This window comes from Heterocephalus glaber, unplaced genomic scaffold (genome assembly GCF_053883595.1).
Source record: "Heterocephalus glaber isolate CG9 unplaced genomic scaffold, H.glaber_assembly_v1.0 deba00001460, whole genome shotgun sequence".
In the NCBI taxonomy this organism is placed as follows: Eukaryota; Metazoa; Chordata; class Mammalia; order Rodentia; family Bathyergidae; genus Heterocephalus; species Heterocephalus glaber.
In genome coordinates this window covers 8,240,009-8,257,879 of record NW_028258307.1, presented here as the reverse complement: position 1 = coordinate 8,257,879, position 17,871 = coordinate 8,240,009, and the positions used below count along the sequence as shown (strand labels likewise).

Sequence of the window (17,871 nt, the reverse complement as noted above, 5' to 3'; positions counted from 1 at the left end):
GCTTGGCTCTCAGGAGAGCAGAGGAGGCCCTGTGCATAGAGCAGGCCACAGATCAGCGACCACAGGCAGCAGGGAGGGCCCTCAGAGGCCCTGCCCAAGTTCTTCATCGTCCCTGCAGCCAGCAGCCAGCAGCCAGGCTCCGGCAGGGCGAGGCTCTGGCCAGGTTCCGAGCCCCGCCCTCCTTGACCTGGAAGCTGGGGGCAGCCTAGATGCTGGCCGCTGCTGCCCCCGCGTGGCTACTCTTCAGAGTGCACGGCACCGCCGCTGGTACCTGAGCAGTATTTGCAGAGCTCAAAAGCCCAGGGAGCTCCCAGAGCACTCCCCCAGGCTGAGGGAGGATAGAGGCCCCCCTCCTGACAGCTTCTCAGACTCTGACCCTCTTCTGGACTGGCCCCTCAAACTCCTATCTGTGTCCCCAGAGCTCGCCAAGAGCTTGTCCAGGACGGTAGTGGCTGCTTTGTAGGATCTGTCAACAGCTGTCTCCCCGAGAACCATGTTCCCCTGCAGTCTGCCCTGCCTTTCACGCTGGCCTGTGGTGGGCTTTCAATCTGCATGTGTGATGGCAGGAGTAAGAAGACACATCAGGAGAAGCAGAACATCTTTACGTATTTATTTATCAAAACGTTCACAAGCCTGACCTCATTCACCAACACAAAACACACAACTGGGACACACACACCAGGCCTTGGAAAAGGCTGTCAAGTTACATAGGAGGTCAGGAAGGAATGCACACAGTTGGGTGGATTTTTGGTTTCATCAGCAAGGGTTTGGGGGGCTCTAGTCCCACACCTGGGAAGGTGGAGGGTCAAGGAAGGCAATAAATAGGGCCGTGGGCCCAGCGGCTTTGGTACATTGCGGGTTCATTTCAGTGGTTCCCCCACAGAAACAGGCGCTGGTGCAGGAAGGCCAGATGTGCAGCTGAGGTCCCTGCAGACAGCCCCCGCTGCCCTTCAGGGCATGAGGTAAGACAGCCTGACTCTGCAGGCCCTAGCTATCCATGTCAGAGGGCATAGTCTTTTTCCATGTCCGAACCTTCAGAGAGCGGGAGGTGCCCTGGGAGGAGAGGAACTCCATGATTGGTGTGGGCTGAGGTGCCAGGACCACCCACCCACCTCCCTTGGATCATCCTTGCCACTGACCTCTCGCACTGGTGGCTTCCTTTTGACTGTGCGCAGGCTCTGGGTCCGGCTCAGTGGCTTTTCTCGGGGCTGTGCAGGTGGCTGGGGCACTACCTCGGTATCCGACCAACACCCGTCCTCTGTGTCACTGTCCTGCAGGCCTCCTGCCCGGTACCCTGGAGAAAGGCCACAGGAGGCAGAGCTGGGCACTGACACAGTCTCAAGGCCCGGGACCACACCTGGCCTTCCTCTAGCCCCGCCCAGGATGGCTCTGGGTCCCTTGGCCACTCACTGATGGGTGGTCTCCGGCGGGGCACCTCATCCTCCAGGTAGAGGGGGTCCTGGTACGTGGGGGCAGAGGTGTCGGGGATGGAGCGCAGGTCTTGCATAGAGAAGCTCCGCAGCCTGCCAGCCAGTGCACCCTGACTCTGAGAAGAAAGCATTGGATCATTTGGGAGGAGGAGACTCAGAAGGAAGGGGCTTCAGCCAGGGAAATTCAGGGCCAACCTGCAGCTAATCACTGTGGCTGGCATAGGGCTCAGAACTGAGAGCAATTCAGCCACCTGCTAGAGCCAGGCCTTTGTAACCAGAAAAGGAAACTATGGCCATGAGAGAGCCCGAGTAGGTAGCTGCTCACACTTGGTGTCAGCCAAGGTCTCAGCCTGACCCCTGCACCCTAGCCCTAACCCCTATCTCTTGGCTCCCTGGACAGCCCCAAAGGCAAAGGTAGGGCAGGGGCTGCCAGAGGGCTGGGCCCAGGGCACCTTGGTGGCGGCCTGCACAGCAGCTGAGGCAGCAATGTTGAGGCTCCGCTTCCCAAAGGTGAGCACTGTCTGGTAGCTGCGCTCCTTGGCCTGCACTATGTATGCGTCGATCTCCTGTGGACCCAGGGGAGGGGCAGTCAGGCAGACAGCAGGAGCCCCCCCACCTCTGCAGACCCTGAAAAACCGCTGGGTGTCACACCTCCCTGCCCACCGCCACGCACGCAGATAGTCACAGATTCAGCCAGGTACACACACCAAGAGCAGGCTGCCCCACCCCCTGGGCCATCCCTCACCTCAGTAGGCAGCCCCATCTCACTCTCCATCCCCAAACCAACTTCCAGGTGGCACCCCACACCACTGGAAGTCATTCGCATGCACCCCTGTTTGACCATCCCGGCCAGACCCTGTCGGGTCCCACAGGTAGAGAGCAGCAGGACTGGGATTAGAACCCAGTGTTCCCATATCCAGGGCCCTCTCCCACTCCTTTCTAGGTCTCCCTCTCTGCCTCCCCCTGGGGTACCTTCTCATGGCGGGACAGGGATGGATGGACAAACTTTCGGTAAAGCAGGCTGGCCCCCTTGGTGTAGGGTGAGAGCAGCCACAGCACAAAGGCCATCTTGATCTCATAGTAGAAAGGGAACCTGTCAGCGCACAGGAGCAAGGTGAGCTAAGGACCGAGTCCAGGGAGGGGCTGCTCCCACCCCACTGCCTGCAGACTGCCATGCCCAGACCAGGAGATAAAGACGTCTGTGAAGGTCTCTACTGCCATGAAGATTGCAAAGATGATCCAGTACATCATCCACCGGACCTGTGGGGCACAGACCACAGAGGTCAGCTTCGGAGCCTGCAGGGCCAACGCTCACCCGACTGGCCAGGCCCAGACATTCCAGGGAGCCTGTCCTGCTGCATTGCTGCGTTCGCCTGTGCCTGGCTAGACAGGCGCTTCTGGGAAACTGCCACTCATTCCTGTGCCCACTCCGGTGCGCTACACCCACAGGCCTTCCACAGGCACTCCAGTGGCCTGCCCTCTTCCCACGCCTGCCTGAACAGGGCCTATTCTCTCCCTTGCTGTCACTCAGGATACGCCCCACTGCTCAGACCCCCCCAGTCCTGCTACCCCCCACGCCCATCAAGACTGCCTACCCTCTGGCACTCACATATTCACGAATGTTCTTGGTCTTCACAGCCTTGTAGGAAGCGTAAGATGGATAGAGCATCCCAAATACCAGCCTGGAAGAGCAGACATAGGGAGTGTGAAGGGCACCACACCTTACCCTCACTCTGCCAGGCAGCTGCCCCCCCCAGCCACCACTGGGGTTCCAGGCAGCAGTGCCTGCCTCGTTTTTCCCGATTGGCTTGCATAACCCGTGGTGCCTGAGTCAGTGCCCTGGAGGCCACCTCCCCACCCTGGTGTTTACAAACATCCCCAGCCTGCCCAGGCCTGCAGAGGTGACCCATGGGTACATGGTGATGCCAGAGCACAGCTGCACAGCCGCTCAACGAGGTGGGTGACAGCCCCAGACTGTCCCCTCCCACGGGCATGCAATGAGGCCCAGGGCCACCAGACCTGGCACCACCAAACTGCAGACCCGGATATTTGAGCCAGGTGCTGGAGTCCTCAGAGGTGAGGGGTCGGACTGAGTGACAAGGCGGGGGGGGGGGGGAGTCACGTGACCGCCCAGATGGGAAGCACCTGGATTCTCCGCCCACAAAGTGCCCAGCCCTGCCTGTCTTTGGCTGTGGCTGCCTGTGGCCCTCAGCCACACACGCCTATCTGCAGGATGCCAGTATGCCTGCGCGTGGGAAGGGTCACCATCAGCCAAGGAGGCTGGAGAGGGGGGGACAAGCGCGCGGTGCCCGAGCTCCACGAAGGCCCCTGGTCCGTTGACCCCGGCGGTGAGTGCTGGGAGAGCCCAAGACGTTCAGAAAGTTCCCTTTCCCCCAAAACGTCCCCAGCCTCCACCCCAGGGGCAGGTTGGCACTGGGGTGGAGGCTGAGGGGTAGAGGGAATCTGAAAGTGGCCATACTCACACCACCAGGCGACAGATCATCCAGGACACCATTCTGACGGCCTTGTGGGTGCAGGAGAGCCCCCAGAAGGACTACCGCAAGGGGGGCTGGGGCAGGGGGCTGAGCGGTGGGGCAGGAAGTAGGGGCGGTCCGGCTGTCCCCAGGCGAAGGCTGAGCCCGAGCCCACCGACCCCGATCCCGCAGCGCGGGGCCTGGAGAACCCAGCCGCCAGCCGCAGGAAGCCGACTCGGGAGAGGTCCCCGCGGGCTCGCGGCTGGGCAGTTGGAGCTGTGACCCGCACTTCCTGCTGCAGAAAACCAGGCGTTGAGTGGTCCCTGACCGGCGTGGTGGGTCGCGGCCTTCGCGCCTGAGGGTCGTCGCGGCCCCAGCCCGCCCAGCCACCGGCACCGGCCTCTTGGGCGGAGTTTGCAACTCACTTGAAAGTTGCACGGACCCGGGTCCTCCCAACCCCGGCGCTCCGGCGCGATGCGCAGACGCAGTACAGTTCCGGAGGGGAGGGGCCAGGTCAGGGAGCCGAGAGGCTGGCCACTTAAAGGGGCTAGGCACGCGCAGCTGGAGACTGCGGCCTTAGCCTTCCTGTTCAGAAAGATTAGGGGATGGGAGGAGGCAACAAAAGGAGAGAGAAGCATAAAGAAAATCTGGACCCCAGGATTCACGTGGCTCTTCACTGGCTTCTCTCACTGCCCTTCCTTGTGGCTCATTTGTCCCCTTCTGTCAAATGGGATAGGGCAAGAAATGAGTGGGGTCCACCCCTAAGGCTCAGAGATGAGCTGGAAGCAGGCCTGGCTGAGCCCATGCAAGTCCCAGTCCTACACCCCTGGGTCTCGGAGATTAGTAAGCCCCCCAAAGAGGCCCCGCTGACAAAGGAGAAGAAGGAGGAATGGGAAGTGGAGTCCATCCCTCCACGGAAGGTCTCAGGGGTGCACTTCCTTGTGGACATTTTCCCAAGGCGCACATACCTAGGCTGACCACGGTGACTTGAGAGATTCTGGGTGGAGCAAACAGCTCACCCTGCCTTCTTCGCCAGAAGCTTGAAATTTCATCGCTGGGCCTGGAAGCACATACCTGTAATCCCAGCACTCTGAGAGGCTGAGGCAGGAGGATGCAAACTTCAAGCCCAGCCTGGGCAACTCAGTGAGCTGTTGAGATCTTGTCTTAAAATTTATTTATTTATTTATTTATTTATTTTTTCTGGTATGGGGAATCGAACTCAGGACTTGCATTTGTCAGGCAGGTGCAGTGCCATTGAGCTAAATCCCCATCCCCCTTGACTTAAAATTTTAAAAAGGGCTGGGGCTGCAGCTCAGTCCGAAGGTACTGAGTTCTATCCTCAGTATGGGTGGGGATCCCTGGGAACTTCATAGCACCTGTGTTTTTGTATTCCGGGTCTTCATTTTTGCAGAGCTTCTTTTTACCATGTAGGAAATATACTCACTGAAGTAACTTGCCTAAGGTGCCCCCGAGGTATTTATTGTGGCTGATGGCTAAATGTGTGGCATGGTCTCACATTTATGCTGCTCTTCAGGATCACCCCAGCCAGCTGCGAGCAGTCCAGAGAGGGGAATACAGGACTGAAGAAGCTGTTCTGGGACTGAGGCAGGGAAGGGACTCTAAAATGAAGGTGCCTTTGCTGCCTCTACAGCTTCCCTCATGGGCTTTTGTTCTGTGTGACTTCCTCTGCTTGTGCCTTAGTTGATCGCTGTGAAGGGGGGGGTGGCCCCCTTTGCTGCACTGAGGGGAGGGGGGAGGATGAGAGCTGGGGGGGGTGCTGTTGGGGTGGAAACCCAGGCAGCTACTACTTTTTATTAGAGCCACAGTTAACACTCACCACCTATGAAATGGGTGGGATCGCTAATGATGGGAGCCAGAGAAAGGAGACTTCTTGGGGGAAAATAAACACACAGTGATTATATGATCTTAATTATTATCATCAATTTTATTGGTTTTGCTGGGTGTGGGAGCCAGGGGTGAAACTGGCCCACAGGAGAAACTCTCCCAAGGCCTCCTGTCTCCTTCACCCTTCCGGGCCACCCCACCCCCACCCCAGCCCCATGCCATGTTGGAGGAACAAGAAATGCCAGAAAGGTCCTAGCCACCACCCATCTCGGGGTACAGACATGGTTCTTCCGGCAAAAGCTGTCCTGGGTGTCAGGGAAGGAGAAAGTGTGTAATTGGGCTGGGGATTTAGCTCAGTAGTTTCGACGCCTGCTGCGCAAGCGCAAAGACCCAAGTTCGATTCCCGGTACCAAAGGAAAAAAAAAAGTGTATAATTGATGGGATGGGGAGGGGCAGCTCAAGAAGAGTCGGGGGCTGTCGGGGGGTGGGGGAGATGTCCTTTGCCACATCCTCCTCACTGGCTGCCTGCTAGAGCCCATGCCTGATCTCAGCATCAGAAGCCACCCTCTGTCCCCATTTTCCCAGAGGACCTCTCTGGTGCCCATTCCAAGCCCACCCAGATGGGATGGCCTCTTGCACAGAGACTCCTGGTCCCAGTGCCCATGCTTGGGATGTCTAAAGGGCAGGAAGTCAGAAGTCTGCCACTGAGACCAGGGCTCTGCTCTGAGGGCCATGAGGCTGGCAGCCAAGGAGTGTCACCCGGCTTGGCTTTGGCAGAATGAGTGGACTCTGGCTCTTTCGGCCTTTGGTCCTGAGCTGTTGACACAGTCACCCAGTTACACTGGGTTGCTAAGCTGCTCCCTGGACACATGGATGAGCCCCAGGGCAGGTGACCAGGCAGCCACACAGCAGAAAGCTGGGCATTCAGAATACGATGGAGACTCTCCCGCCAGTGGAGGAGCCGGCCTGGACGGAGCAGCTGTGGGAGCAATGTTTACCATTTGACTGGGGAGCAGAATGCCAGTGGCTTTAGGAGGCTCTGTCCGCTTTCCCTGACAACCTCTCCTGGGTAGCGAGAAAGATCATTTTTCATTTTGTTGTTGTTGTTACTTGTTTTGGTTTTTTGGTTTGTTTGGGTTTTTTTTTGGTACCAGGGATTGAACTCAGGTCCTTGCACTTGCACAGCAGGCGGTGAAACCACTGAGCTAAATCCCTGACCTTGTTTTGGTTTTCTGAGACAGGGACTTGGTACATAGCTCAGGGTGGCTTTGAACTCACTCTGTAGCCCTGGCTGGCCTCAAACTTCCTGCCTCAGCCTTCTGAGTGCTGGGATTGCAGGTGTGCACCACCATCGCCTGACTTCATTTCCCATTTGAAACCGCAGGCCAGGCACTCCCAGGATAATAAGATTGGTTCCCCGAGGGTGCCTGCTCAGCCAAGAGCATGTGAATGTGGTTTGAGGAGGTGGAAACCCATACTAGCCACCCACAGTGAGGCATGGCCAGCGGCAGGGTGGCTGGGCATGTGAGGCCACATGTAAGATGTAGGGTGCAGGGGCTCTAAGACTGTGGATTTGTGAGGAACCTTAAGCCATGCACAGCAGTCCTCCCCAAAGTCGCCCTCTCCAAGCTGCCCATGTCTCATACACTCCTGAAGGCCAGTGCAACTCATAATTAGGTGCCAGCCACGCCATCAAAGGGCTGTGCATGTATTAGTATACCTTTAACGCATCTAAATCTCATGATAGATAGCCGCATCGGTTAAGTCTGATTATACCCGCTTCATAGATGAGCAAACTGAGACATAAATAGACAAAATAACGCCTTCACCCACTAGCCAGCTGGTCCAATCAGGATTCCAAAATAGTAGGTTTTCTTTTTCTGCTCTGCAGAAGAAATTGAGGCTCAGAGAAATTGGTCGACTTGCTTGAAATCTCACACTGAGCAAAGTGGCAGAGCTCGAATGCACACGTGTGCGGTGCAGACGAAGCCCAGACAGCGTCCTGCCGTGCACAGGCCACAGGTGCGTGTCCCCCTGCTTCTGAGAGCTCGAGGGTGCTCGGACCCCATCTCCTTACCCCGTGTCCACCAGTGCTCCCTGAAGGACAGAGCGGCAAAGGGTGACACAGGACACACGTGTGACACATGGGTAATGTGTGAGAGCTGAAAGGGGCCCTGGAGCCATTGAGGACCCAGAGAAGGGAGGTGACCTGTCCAGGGCCACAAGGCCCAGCATCCTCTGCCTGAAGAGCTGTCATTTCCCTTCTCCTGTCCCTGACCTTGTCACTGACCCACACAGGAAGCAGCAGGCTTTACTTTATTTGAGCCCATGGATGAGGGGCAGTGATAAGGAGAAATGGGGTCCGACAGGTCCACACCCCCACTGTGACACATGCATTGTGTGTGTTCCCGAGATCCCCATTCTTCCCGGGGAGCTTCGACACTACATCCGGCTTAGCCCCTTCTTCTTCACTCCCCATCATCACAGGCTCTCTCAGCTCCACTTTCTGGCATGGGAAGGGATGCTGACAGCCCACCCAGAGGACCCCAATATGGATGGAAAGCTGTGGGCTCTTTGCCCAGAGAACAGGGAGCCAAGCCAGGTTCCTAAGCAGGGGAGGGCGTGATGGAAAGATGCTTTAGGAAGGTCACTGTGAAAAGTGGGCTGGCAGAGGGGTGCGTCTAGAGACAGTAGTGAGGGGAGCAGATTTGGACAAAGCAGGAAAAGGGACAGAACAATAAATGCCCTCATCTGAAAAACCTTGGAGACAAAGAATGACGAGAAGACTTGGTGGCTGATTAAATATGGAGAGAAAAGGGACCAAAAAATTACATGGGACTCCATGGTGCCTCATCTAAGGTGGAGGGTGGCAGCAGTGGGGGACATCTGCCACCCAGAGGGGCTGGGGCTGGGCTGGAAGGGGAGGAGAGACAGACTCAAGCCTTAGTGAGTCCCCAGCCTGGGACTTCCAGGAAGGAACAAGGGACTGAGTCAGCCCCAGGTGGAGTGGAGGAGACTCGTCACACTGGCCCAGCACCTGAGTGTCGTCACTGTGAACTCCTGACCCCAGCCCCCGCTGACCCTGGGGGTGCCCAGTCCTTGGAGGGAAGTGAGTGGAGGAAGAGGGTCTGGAAGCTGATGCCCGCCGGCCTTGGGGTGCAACAGGGAAGATAACATGGCCCAAGCCCTGTTCCTTAGGAAGCACCTTATGACACCTGAGAGCTGGAAGGGGGTGGAGCTTTTTATTTGAAGCAAGTGAATCAAAGCATTGACCCAAGTGCCCCTGGGCATCCTGCCACAAGGAGTCACAGCCATCTGGGCCCTCCCTCCTCACGGGCCTCACTTGGCCTCTGGGAACAGTGCCTCCAGGCGTCCAGCAGAGGGCAGCAGAAGCCAGGCTCCTGATGTGCCCCCAGCCCATTCCGGCCCAGAGCTCAGCCTCCAGCCTAGGGGTGTACCCCTGGGCGGCGGAGGGGTGCCAGGGCCCCCAAAGGCTAGAAGCCAAGCTCTGTTCTTTTCACCCACAGAGGAGAGTCAGGGACTCACAGGTTCCCTGGCTCAGCCAGCTCCTGTACCCACTGAGGAGAATCACAGCCCAGGGGTCCCATCCCAAAGATGGGGTGAACCAGGAGGTGGCCAGGCCTGAGGAAGCGACAACCACAGAAAGAAAGGCTCATCTGGGTGGTCTTCTGTCCCCAAGTGAACTGGGATTCAGGGTCACAGAAGGCACTCCCGTGAGAACCCAGGGCTGGGACTGCTTTGGGACAGAGGCGCAAGCCAGCACTCCCAGGCTCACCAGTGTAATTGTCCTAATTGTCCTCATCGGCTGCCGGCCGCTGGGGGCTACACTGCAGGGAGCAAGTGAGGAGCAGTATTGTGGGTCCCTCCAGGAAGAGCAGAAGCAAGGCAATAAGAGAGGGGAGCCCCTTCGGGCAGCACCATCTGCGTGTGTGCCCAGGGGGACGGTGTTTACCTATGGAAGTGTGAGTGTGGACAGGTGTGTGTGAGTGAGAGGCTGAGTGTGTCTGTTAGTGTCCACGTGTGTATGCACAAGGGTGCAGCAGGAGTGGGTGCACTTGGGAGCTGACAGCTGTGGCTGAAGCTGCAGTGTGAAGTGTGAACAGGGAAAGACACACCTGGAGTGCCCACAGGAAAGGCCTCTGTGGGTGCCAGAAGTGGCCAGTGGAAAGGCTAAGCCGGAGAGCAGGAGGGCATGGCTCATGCCCCTCTCTGTGCCCAACCCATCACTTCTAAGCATGAGCAAAGGAGCAGAGCCCGGGAGCCTATAGATATGGGAGGCGGTGCACACATATAGGAGGGCCAGAGTACCTGGGTGCCTGGTGCATATATAGGAGTTCGTGCTGATTACAGAGACAAGGAATGGCTCCCCCAGGCCAGTCTGTGGTATATGCCCAGGCTCACCCGTGTGTGCACGTATAAGGGTGCATATGCAGGTGGGCCGATGTGACCTGCGCAGGCACACGTGCTGTTCAGAGGCCCCCACCCAGCCTCCAGCACCACCCTGAGGACCCAGAGGCCTTGACAGCCCTCTAGGCACTGAGATCCACCACGATGTGTCGGTATACCAGCGTCTGTCCCTTGAAGCTGGGGGCCAGGAGCAGCTGGGTGTCCCCAGCAGGGATGTAGCAGAAGGCCCGGGGGGCCTGCACTGCCAGCTCCTGGAACCGTACAAACTTCTCTCGCCCCTCGTCCCACTGGTAGATCTGCGTGAAGGAGAAGTCGCTGCCCAGCGCCAGGTAGCGGCGGCCACCCACCAGGAAGGGCTGCAGGGCCAGGGAGCCGCGGGAGGGCAGCGCCTGTACCTCGGAGAAGCGGGTGGCCTCCCAGCGCAGGATCTTGGAGTCACCGATGTAGCGGCTGAGGCACAGGTAGCTGTCACGGCCAGCACGGAAGTGTTTCACAGCCTGGGCATCAGGTACCTGAGTCACCTCTCCCTGGGGCACAAACTGTTTCTGGGTTCGACTCCATTGATAGATGACCGGTGCCTGGGAGCTGCTAGACACAATCAGCCGCGGCTTGCCCTCGCCATCCACAAACTCGAGGTCGGTGTCACGGTGCCAGGCGTGCAGAGCCTGGTGGGAGTAAAAGCCATTTTGGTGCCAACGGTAGAGGCTGGTGGCACCTGCCTTGGAGCTGTCAGCCACAGCAAAGTACCAGTCGCCGTCAATGCGGAAGGCCTCCAGGTCGTTGGGCTTGCGAACGCGCTGGGGGTCGATGTCCTGCAGCTTGGTGAAGCGCGTGGTGTTGGGATCCCAGTGGTAAATGTAAGAGCCACCGAACAGTTGGGCCACGACCACATACAGCTGGCTGTCCACCACCATCGGCTTGCAGTGGACGGCTGAGGAGGCTGCCAGGAGAGAGACAGGTGAGAGAAGGCAGTGGCAGGAGGGTCTGCAACTGCCAGCCCATCCCACCCATCAGAGAAGGAAATGAGTCCCCAGCTGTGGGCTGGGACTGAGACGCTGGTATAGAACCCACCCGGGACTATGTCCATCCACCCAGCGCTCAATGCCCTCTAATTTGTAACTGCTTCACAAGCAATCATCAGTTTCTTTTTTTTGGTACCAGGGATCAAACTCGGGTCCTTGCGCTCGTGCGCAATCATCAGTTTCTATATCGCCCTCGCTCCACCCTTCACCCCATGGTGCAAACATGAGCTGACCTTGATCACAAAACAGGTGTCCCTAGGTACTGACCAATGCTTCACTATATGTCAATTACTGAATATTTATGGCGTGCATTCACTGAGCTAAGTGTAGACACAGTACCTCTGTGAATCATGCCGAAAAGGACTGGGTTATTTTGTTCTCTTCACATAGAAAGAAACAGAAGCTTAGAGAGAGTGGCTCGCCCCAAGCCACCCCACTGGCATTTGGCCTGGCAGGGGAGGGTGAGAAATCCCAGACTTCCCCGAGGATACCTTGATGTTGGGACAGTAGTGCATGGAAATGCATTGTCCCGGGGTCCCACATTGGGAAAAGCTTCTTGTACTCACCACAAGGTCTCTCCGAACCCTTCTAGGGCACAAAGCACATGAGGCTGCCACCCACTTTCCTCACCACCCACCTTCCCCTCAGGGGAGCTGTGCAGGGCACGGGCTCCTGTGGTCACTGCCAGACCCCTTTCTTTGAGCCTTGGTCTGGCCCCCAGCTCCCCTCTGCGCTCAGACTTAGTCTGGCCCACATGGAGCTCCTTACCCACCATCAAGCTGGCTCCTCCTCCTGTGCCCTCAATTTCAATATGTGCCTCCAGTCACCCAGTCCAGAATCCTGGGGGTCTCCCCAACACTTCTCTCCATTGCTCACACACCCTTTGAGCCCCAAGTCCTGGTAATCCTCCCTTCTACTTGCCAGAAGAGCATGTGCAAGATCCACATTACTTCTTCCTTAAAGGTTTGGTGGGGTTCACCAGGGCCTGGAGTTTTCTTTGGGGGAAGGTTTTTAAAACAAACTTCAAGTTCATTCATAGACCTGGGGCAACTTAAATATTCTCATGTATTGCATCAGTTCAGATCTTTCTCTGTGCATCCACCTGCGGCTGCCTAAGCCAGGCTCTGGGGTCCCTGCAGTGGACAGGCACACAGCCCCTGACTGGCCGCCCCACCAGACCCGCTTCCTGCCTCACCTTTCCAGGAGGAATCAGTTCACACACTGCTTCACCATGGATGACCTGGTCTTTATCAGTCTGCTTGCACATGCCACTCCCAACCTGAATCTGTTTTCTCCTTGCAGCACTGGCCATTGAACCCAGGACCTCTGCACAGAGCTACATCCCCAAACTTTAAAAAAAAATGTTTGTATGTTGAGACAGGATCTCAATAAATTGCCTAGAATGGGCTTGAACTTCTGATCTGCTTCAGCCTCCCAAGTGCTGAGATTTGAGGCCTGCACCACCACCCCCGGCCTCCCCTCTGAACCTTGCCTCGAAGTCAATTATACCAGCTGCCTGCGGTCTGCACACACACGCACTCCCACACTAGGCCGTTGCATATCTTGACTTTGTTCCTGCTCTTTGTTCCTATTTGTTCCCTCTAGAACACCCTTCCCCATTTCCCTCTGACATGTTCCTCAGCCTGCAAACTTCAGCGTAAGCACAGTAGACCCCAAACTGAACTCAAGAGCCACTCTTATTTCCTCCTCCTTTTGGGGGGCGGGAGGTTGAGACAAGGTCTCACTATATAGTTCAGGTTAGTCTTGCACTCACTATGTAGCCCAGGCTGGCCTCAAACTCAAGGTGATCCTCCTGCCTCAGCCTCTCGATTGCCCAGAGCATGGGGTTGATGTCTTCCTCCCAGCACCCGACTATTGTATGGCTGTTACCCCTTGTGTAACCCCCGACCTTGTCTCATCTATTCTCTAATAGGACTCTGGTGGAGTTGAACTGCTGCAGACCCTTAGCCAGGGCTAGCGCAGCCAGGTGAGGTGCAGGTACCTGGGATTCTATCGTAGTCTCGAAGCTGCCTTTCCACATAGTCCCACTTCAGCACTGCGCAGGCACTGGCGCTGGGCTGGGCCAGAGCCAAGTAGAGGTCGCTGGAGTAAAGGAAGGGCTCAGCGGACACGGCTGGGAAGGACAGGGTCTGGTAGAGCACGAAGTCTACAGGGACGAGAGGTGTGGGGAGGCAGGACTCAGCCCAGAGGAACCTGGGACCTGCCCGCAGGTGCTACTGCGGGGCGGGGCATGGCCTACCTGTGGTGATGCAGTCAAACTCCCGCAGCGGCAGGTCCTGCACCTTGTGCTCCTGGAAGCGGGGCGGGCTGGCGCAGTAGATGGGGGCCACAGTGGCATTGGTGTGGGCCAGCCACTCCACCAGCCACTTCACCTTGCAGTCGCAGTTGAGCGCATTGCCCCGTAGGTCCCTGGAGGGTGAGGGCAGGGCAGGGGCACAGGGGGGCAGGCTCTCGGCGGCTCTGCCCACCACCCTCTAGCCTTTCAGAAGCAGATCCTAACAAGGCTGCTTGGAGTCGCCCGCCCAAGCTTTGCAAAAGGTGCCGAGAGCCCCCCCCTCCCCCGCAGAGCAGGGGCAGCTCCATGCACAGGCTCAGCCAGAAAATCAGGTGCTGAGTGGCAGCCCCTGTTGCCTCCTTGGCCAGGTGTCTTTTTTCTTTCTTTCAAATGGGACTGAGGATTGAAACCACGGTTTTTACACTGAGCTACCATCCCCAGCTCTTTTACTTTTTTTTTGTTTTGTAATTTCAAAATAGGGTCTCACTAAGTTGCTAAGCTTCCCAGGCTGGGCTCAAACGTGATCCTCCTGCCTCAGCCTCCTAAAGTACTAGGGATACAGGCATGTGGCAACACATGTGGCTTGCCAGCTGCCTTTTGCAGTGGACAACCTGCACAAGTATCTGTCACGTTCCTGTCCCTCTAAGCTTCCTATAATGCAGAGCTTTGACTTTCTTCTATCAATAATAAATGACTAGCTATGCTATAGGACTTTTTGAAATTTTTAATATATATATATATTTTTTTTTTGAGACTGAGAAGCTGAGCTTTGGGTCTGATCAGTGCTGCTCTGGGCAGCAAAGACAAAAACCCCTAATATATATATTTTTTTCAGTACTGGGGATTGAACTCAGGGCCTTGTGCATGTGAGGTAGTATATCCTGGGCCCTTTTTTGTTTTTGTTTTTGGAGGCAGGGTCTCCTTTTGTAGTTCAGGCTAGCCCTGAACTCACTATGTAGCCCAGGCTGACCTCAAACTCAAGGTGATTCTCCTGCCTCAGCCTCCGGAGTACTGAATATAGGACTTTAATGTAGATTCAAATCAAAAACATGTTTAAAAAGCATGTTTTACCAATGATGAATGTCATTATATTGTATACTTAAAATGTACCAATAAAATTAATTTAAAAAATAAAAAGCACGTTTTTTGTTTTTGTTTTTGGTACTGGGGATTGAATTCAGGACCTTGCACTTGTGAGGCAGGTGGCAGAACCACTGAGCTAAATCCCCAGCCCAAAAGCACGTTTTTGAAACACAGAGCTCCTCGTGTATATTTCAAGAGGTGACTTGAGGAACCGCAATTTGGAAGACTATCATCTACATCTCACCTGACATCATCTCAGATCCCCCAAACCCAAACCATCCCAGCCTTTTAAGGCCTTAGGGTCACCCCAGCCCTGGCTCCCCACACTGCTCCCTCCGGGCATGGTGCCCTCTGTTGGAAGAGGCAGGGCCTTACAAGTCACTCAGAATGTCCAGGGGCCGGAAGATGTCTCTGGGCAGTGTCTGCAGGTTATTGTTGGCCAGCGAGCTGCAAGAGAGGCCCGGGGTCCCCTGAAGATCATGGCCAAAGCCACAGGCCGGAGGAAACGTGGGCTTTGGGTGTGGTGTGTGTATGTGTGAGGTACTCACAGGTGTGTCAAGGACTTGAGCCCCCTGAAGGTGAACTTGGATAGGGCCCAGATGTCATTGTTTTCAATGAAGCTGGAGAAAATGAGAGCTTGCCTCAGCTGCTGCTGGAAATCCTAGACCCCAGGCATCCATTCCCTGTACCTCAGCCCAGACCCCAGTCCCAGCCAGAGACCAGCTCCTGCCAAGTACAGCGATGCCAAGCCTGTAAGGACAGGGCATCAGGCAAGGTAGGCAGGGGCATGGAGGAAATGCCCTTCTGCCCGGGTTGGGCAGTCAAGGGAGGGGCCCTCTCTCCCCTGTCCCTCCTCCTCCAGCCTTCCCTGCCACCGCCCCTCTCAGAGTCTCAGAGCCGGGCCTGGCTCCCTCCCACCATCTAAGTTCCAGTGCCTTCTCCCTCCCAGCCTTTTCCCTCCCACACACAGGTACTGCAGGTGGGACAGTCCTGTGAAGGCGTTGTCTCCAATCAGCGTGAACTTGTTGGAGTTGAGTAATCTGGGGAGACAAAGATAGGATTAGAGCTCCCAAGGGTGTGTGTGCTCCCCTAGTCTGCTGCCTCCCAGCTGGGCTCCCCTGAAGTCTGGCTGCCCTCCCTCTACACCTTGGGACCTCAGTAGAGGACAGCTGTCCTGCCATTCCTTCATTCAGCCCCCAGCTCTTTCTTCCAAAGATCCCTGGGGGTCACCTGTGTCTAAGCTGACCCCGGGTGTCTACTCTCCAGTACTGGCCCAAGCCCTCACACCCAGTTCCCCTGGATCTCTAGAGGAGCCAGGTCCTCACCCCAATCCCACTTGCTTGGCCTCTGCATGCAGCCCCCAGCCCTTCTGCTTGTCACCTGCCACCCTGACTCCTGACTTCAGGCTGCCCGACCTTCTGTGGCAGAGCCTATTGGAGCCAAAGGGACACTGGCATCTTCATCTCTAAAGCGTCTGTCCCCCTGCACTGTGCCCCCCCCCAGCCCTTCCACAAGGCCTGGTCCATACAAGAACTGCAGCAGTGGCAGGTGGGAGAAGGCGCCGTCTTGGATCTCTGAGAAGGCAGCATTCACCAGGGTCCTGCAAGGGACATCAGTGTCACCATTGTAGGGACTCTGCAGGGCCTGTGTTGGCCAGAGATGCATGGGGCATTGGTCTCTGTACCAGCCCTGTCCACCACTTCCATCTCTCCCTCCCTTCTGCTCCCAAACTCCCTGCCCTCCTTCACCTTTCTCCTCCCCCGTGCCTCCGGGAGCACCAGTGGCCCCAGGCTCATCTTCCCTCTCAGCCAAGAAAAAGTTCCATTACCTGAGCTATTGTTAGCATCCAGACACCCACAAAGTGGCAGTGCCATTGAGGGACGGGACCCTGGGATGGGAAGGGCGCTGGCATCCTGCTTTCAAGTCCCACAGACAACGGGGGCCCTGGGTCCAGTTGCTGCAAGTGAGCCGGTCCAACTGGACACGGAGCCACTGGCCCATCGGCAGGTGCCCGCCCAGTGTCCGGGTACCCGGAGGGCAGACACACTTGCCAGCCCTCCTCCTGCTGCCCTCCCTCCTCCTCCCTGTTGCCCTTGGGGTAACATGACAGGCAGTGGCCCCACATGCTCCCGGTCGGGTCGGTCCCTCCACGGGCTGGGGTCCTGGGGGGATGACTCATTCCTGGCCACTGAGCCTGCCTGCCTGCAGAGCTCCCTGCAGCTGAGGCCTGGAGCTGCAACCCTGAGGATCTCAGGCGCCCTCCTGGTCCCCACGCTCTGGAGAGGGCGGGGGTTTCCCACCCACTCCCAGAGGGTTTCTCGCCTCCCCTCGCACCCCCAGGCCAGGCAGACACTCACAGAGAGATGACCTCGGAGGGCAGGTTCCTGGGCACCGCCTTAGAGTCCACGCAGAAGGCGGTGTCCCTGGTGCAGGAGCAGCTGGCCGGGCAGGGGGGCGCCTTGGGGGGCCTCTTGGCACTGACTTGCAGAATCAGGCAGAAACCCAGCGTGGACAGCGCCAGCAGCCCGGGCCCAGGGCCCCACCTGGCCCGCAGCCGCGCCAGGGCCATTCCGCTGGAGGCTCGTCCTCCAGCCGCCGCGGCGCCCGCCGCTCCCTGCAGGGTGCGCCGCCCCGCACGATGCCGCCTTTGAGCTGCCGCACCGCAGGGCCGCCTGCCCTAGGGAGCCGGCGGCTTCCCCTCCCCTGCTCGCTCCCGAGAGCGAGAGAGGGTTAGGGAGCGCTGCGTGGAACCCCGAGCCGAGCCGCTCCGGAGGGCCGCCAGGGCGGGCGGGGTGGACGCGGGCTGCGGAGCGGGCCGCGGGCTGCGGGCGGGGGCGCGCGCGGGGCGGGGCGGGAGTTTGACGCCCGGGCCACCATCGATCTGCCTTGTGTCTCCTCCGGTCCCCAGGGCTCCGTGGAGCGAATGCACGGATGTGCGCGCGTTCCAGCGCATCTGTGCGCGGGCCACATGGATCCTGTGCCTCCCTGCTCCTGTGTGCGCCTCTTGGCTGCGAGGGGACATGATGAGGGACACAGGTGCATCTAGGCGGCAAGCGAGATCAGAAGCTCGAGGGTGCTTCTCTCTGTCCTCGTGTGTTTCCACGGCCACCAAACAGAATGTGACTGTGTCTGGGAGCTGAAAAGGGACATGCACTGGATCCTGTGGGTTTCTGGACCAGTTCTTTGGGCAGCACAGCCCACGGGAGCTAGGAAACACCTGATGCCTTCCAGTCCCTCAGGGGAGAAAACCGAGGCCTGGAAAAAGAGAAGCAGACCCTTGCCAACTGCACTGT

General features: G+C 57.6%; 2 protein-coding genes and 1 long non-coding RNA gene across 6 annotated transcripts; 1 reads left to right on the top strand and 2 right to left on the bottom strand.

The window, feature by feature from the left end:
• Window positions 1-595: 595 nt before the first annotated feature.
• Reep4 (receptor accessory protein 4) lies at window positions 596-4,403 on the bottom strand. Of its 3 annotated transcripts, none has more exons than XM_004848281.4 (9): window positions 4,330-4,403; window positions 3,914-4,199; window positions 3,040-3,112; window positions 2,614-2,690; window positions 2,403-2,523; window positions 1,883-1,996; window positions 1,411-1,546; window positions 1,140-1,294; window positions 596-1,053 (listed from the first exon to the last, which is right to left on the bottom strand). In XM_004848281.4, exons 2-9 carry the CDS (start codon window positions 3,943-3,945, stop codon window positions 988-990), a joined length of 774 nt encoding a protein of 257 aa, XP_004848338.2. In that variant the 5' UTR covers window positions 3,946-4,199; window positions 4,330-4,403; the 3' UTR covers window positions 596-987. The 3 variants fall into 3 exon arrangements, with proteins under 3 accessions (XP_004848338.2, XP_004848339.2, XP_087072992.1); XM_004848282.4 differs by having other exon boundaries at window positions 3,914-4,196; window positions 4,330-4,374; XM_087216866.1 differs by lacking the exon at window positions 3,914-4,199 and having other exon boundaries at window positions 4,330-4,385.
• Window positions 3,559-13,202, top strand: LOC110350029 (uncharacterized). Its single transcript, XR_015453386.1, has 4 exons — window positions 3,559-3,778; window positions 7,641-7,771; window positions 10,472-11,135; window positions 12,502-13,202. It is a non-coding gene; the product is annotated as an uncharacterized LOC110350029 (long non-coding RNA).
• On the bottom strand, window positions 8,973-17,378 carry Lgi3 (leucine rich repeat LGI family member 3). 2 transcript variants are annotated; one of them, XM_087216855.1, is made up of 9 exons: window positions 16,936-17,378; window positions 16,107-16,178; window positions 15,547-15,618; window positions 15,127-15,198; window positions 14,954-15,025; window positions 13,460-13,629; window positions 13,202-13,366; window positions 10,573-11,117; window positions 8,973-10,473 (listed from the first exon to the last, which is right to left on the bottom strand). In XM_087216855.1, the coding sequence occupies exons 1-9, from the start codon at window positions 17,145-17,147 to the stop codon at window positions 10,300-10,302; spliced, it is 1,554 nt and encodes a 517-aa protein (XP_087072981.1). In that variant the 5' UTR covers window positions 17,148-17,378; the 3' UTR covers window positions 8,973-10,299. The 2 variants fall into 2 exon arrangements, with proteins under 2 accessions (XP_087072981.1, XP_004848336.2); XM_004848279.4 differs by having other exon boundaries at window positions 8,973-11,117.
• Window positions 17,379-17,871: the final 493 nt, after the last annotated feature.

Coding starts and splice junctions, on each gene's coding strand:
- Reep4 (XM_004848281.4), bottom strand. CDS start 3,945: ATGGTGTCCTGGATGATCTGTCGCCTGGTGGT. Junction 1,997..2,402: donor CCCTGTCCCGCCATGAGAAG/GTACCCCAGGGG, acceptor CTGGGTCCACAG/GAGATCGACGCATACATAGT. Junction 1,547..1,882: donor CTGTGCAGGCCGCCACCAAG/GTGCCCTGGGCC, acceptor CTTTCTTCTCAG/AGTCAGGGTGCACTGGCTGG.
- Lgi3 (XM_004848279.4), bottom strand. CDS start 17,147: ATGGCCCTGGCGCGGCTGCGGGCCAGGTGGGGCCCTGGGCCCGGGCTG. Junction 15,619..16,106: donor CTGCCACTGCTGCAGTTCTT/GTATGGACCAGG, acceptor TTGTCTCCCCAG/ATTACTCAACTCCAACAAGT. Junction 15,199..15,546: donor CTGTCCCACCTGCAGTACCT/GTGTGTGGGAGG, acceptor CATTTTCTCCAG/CTTCATTGAAAACAATGACA.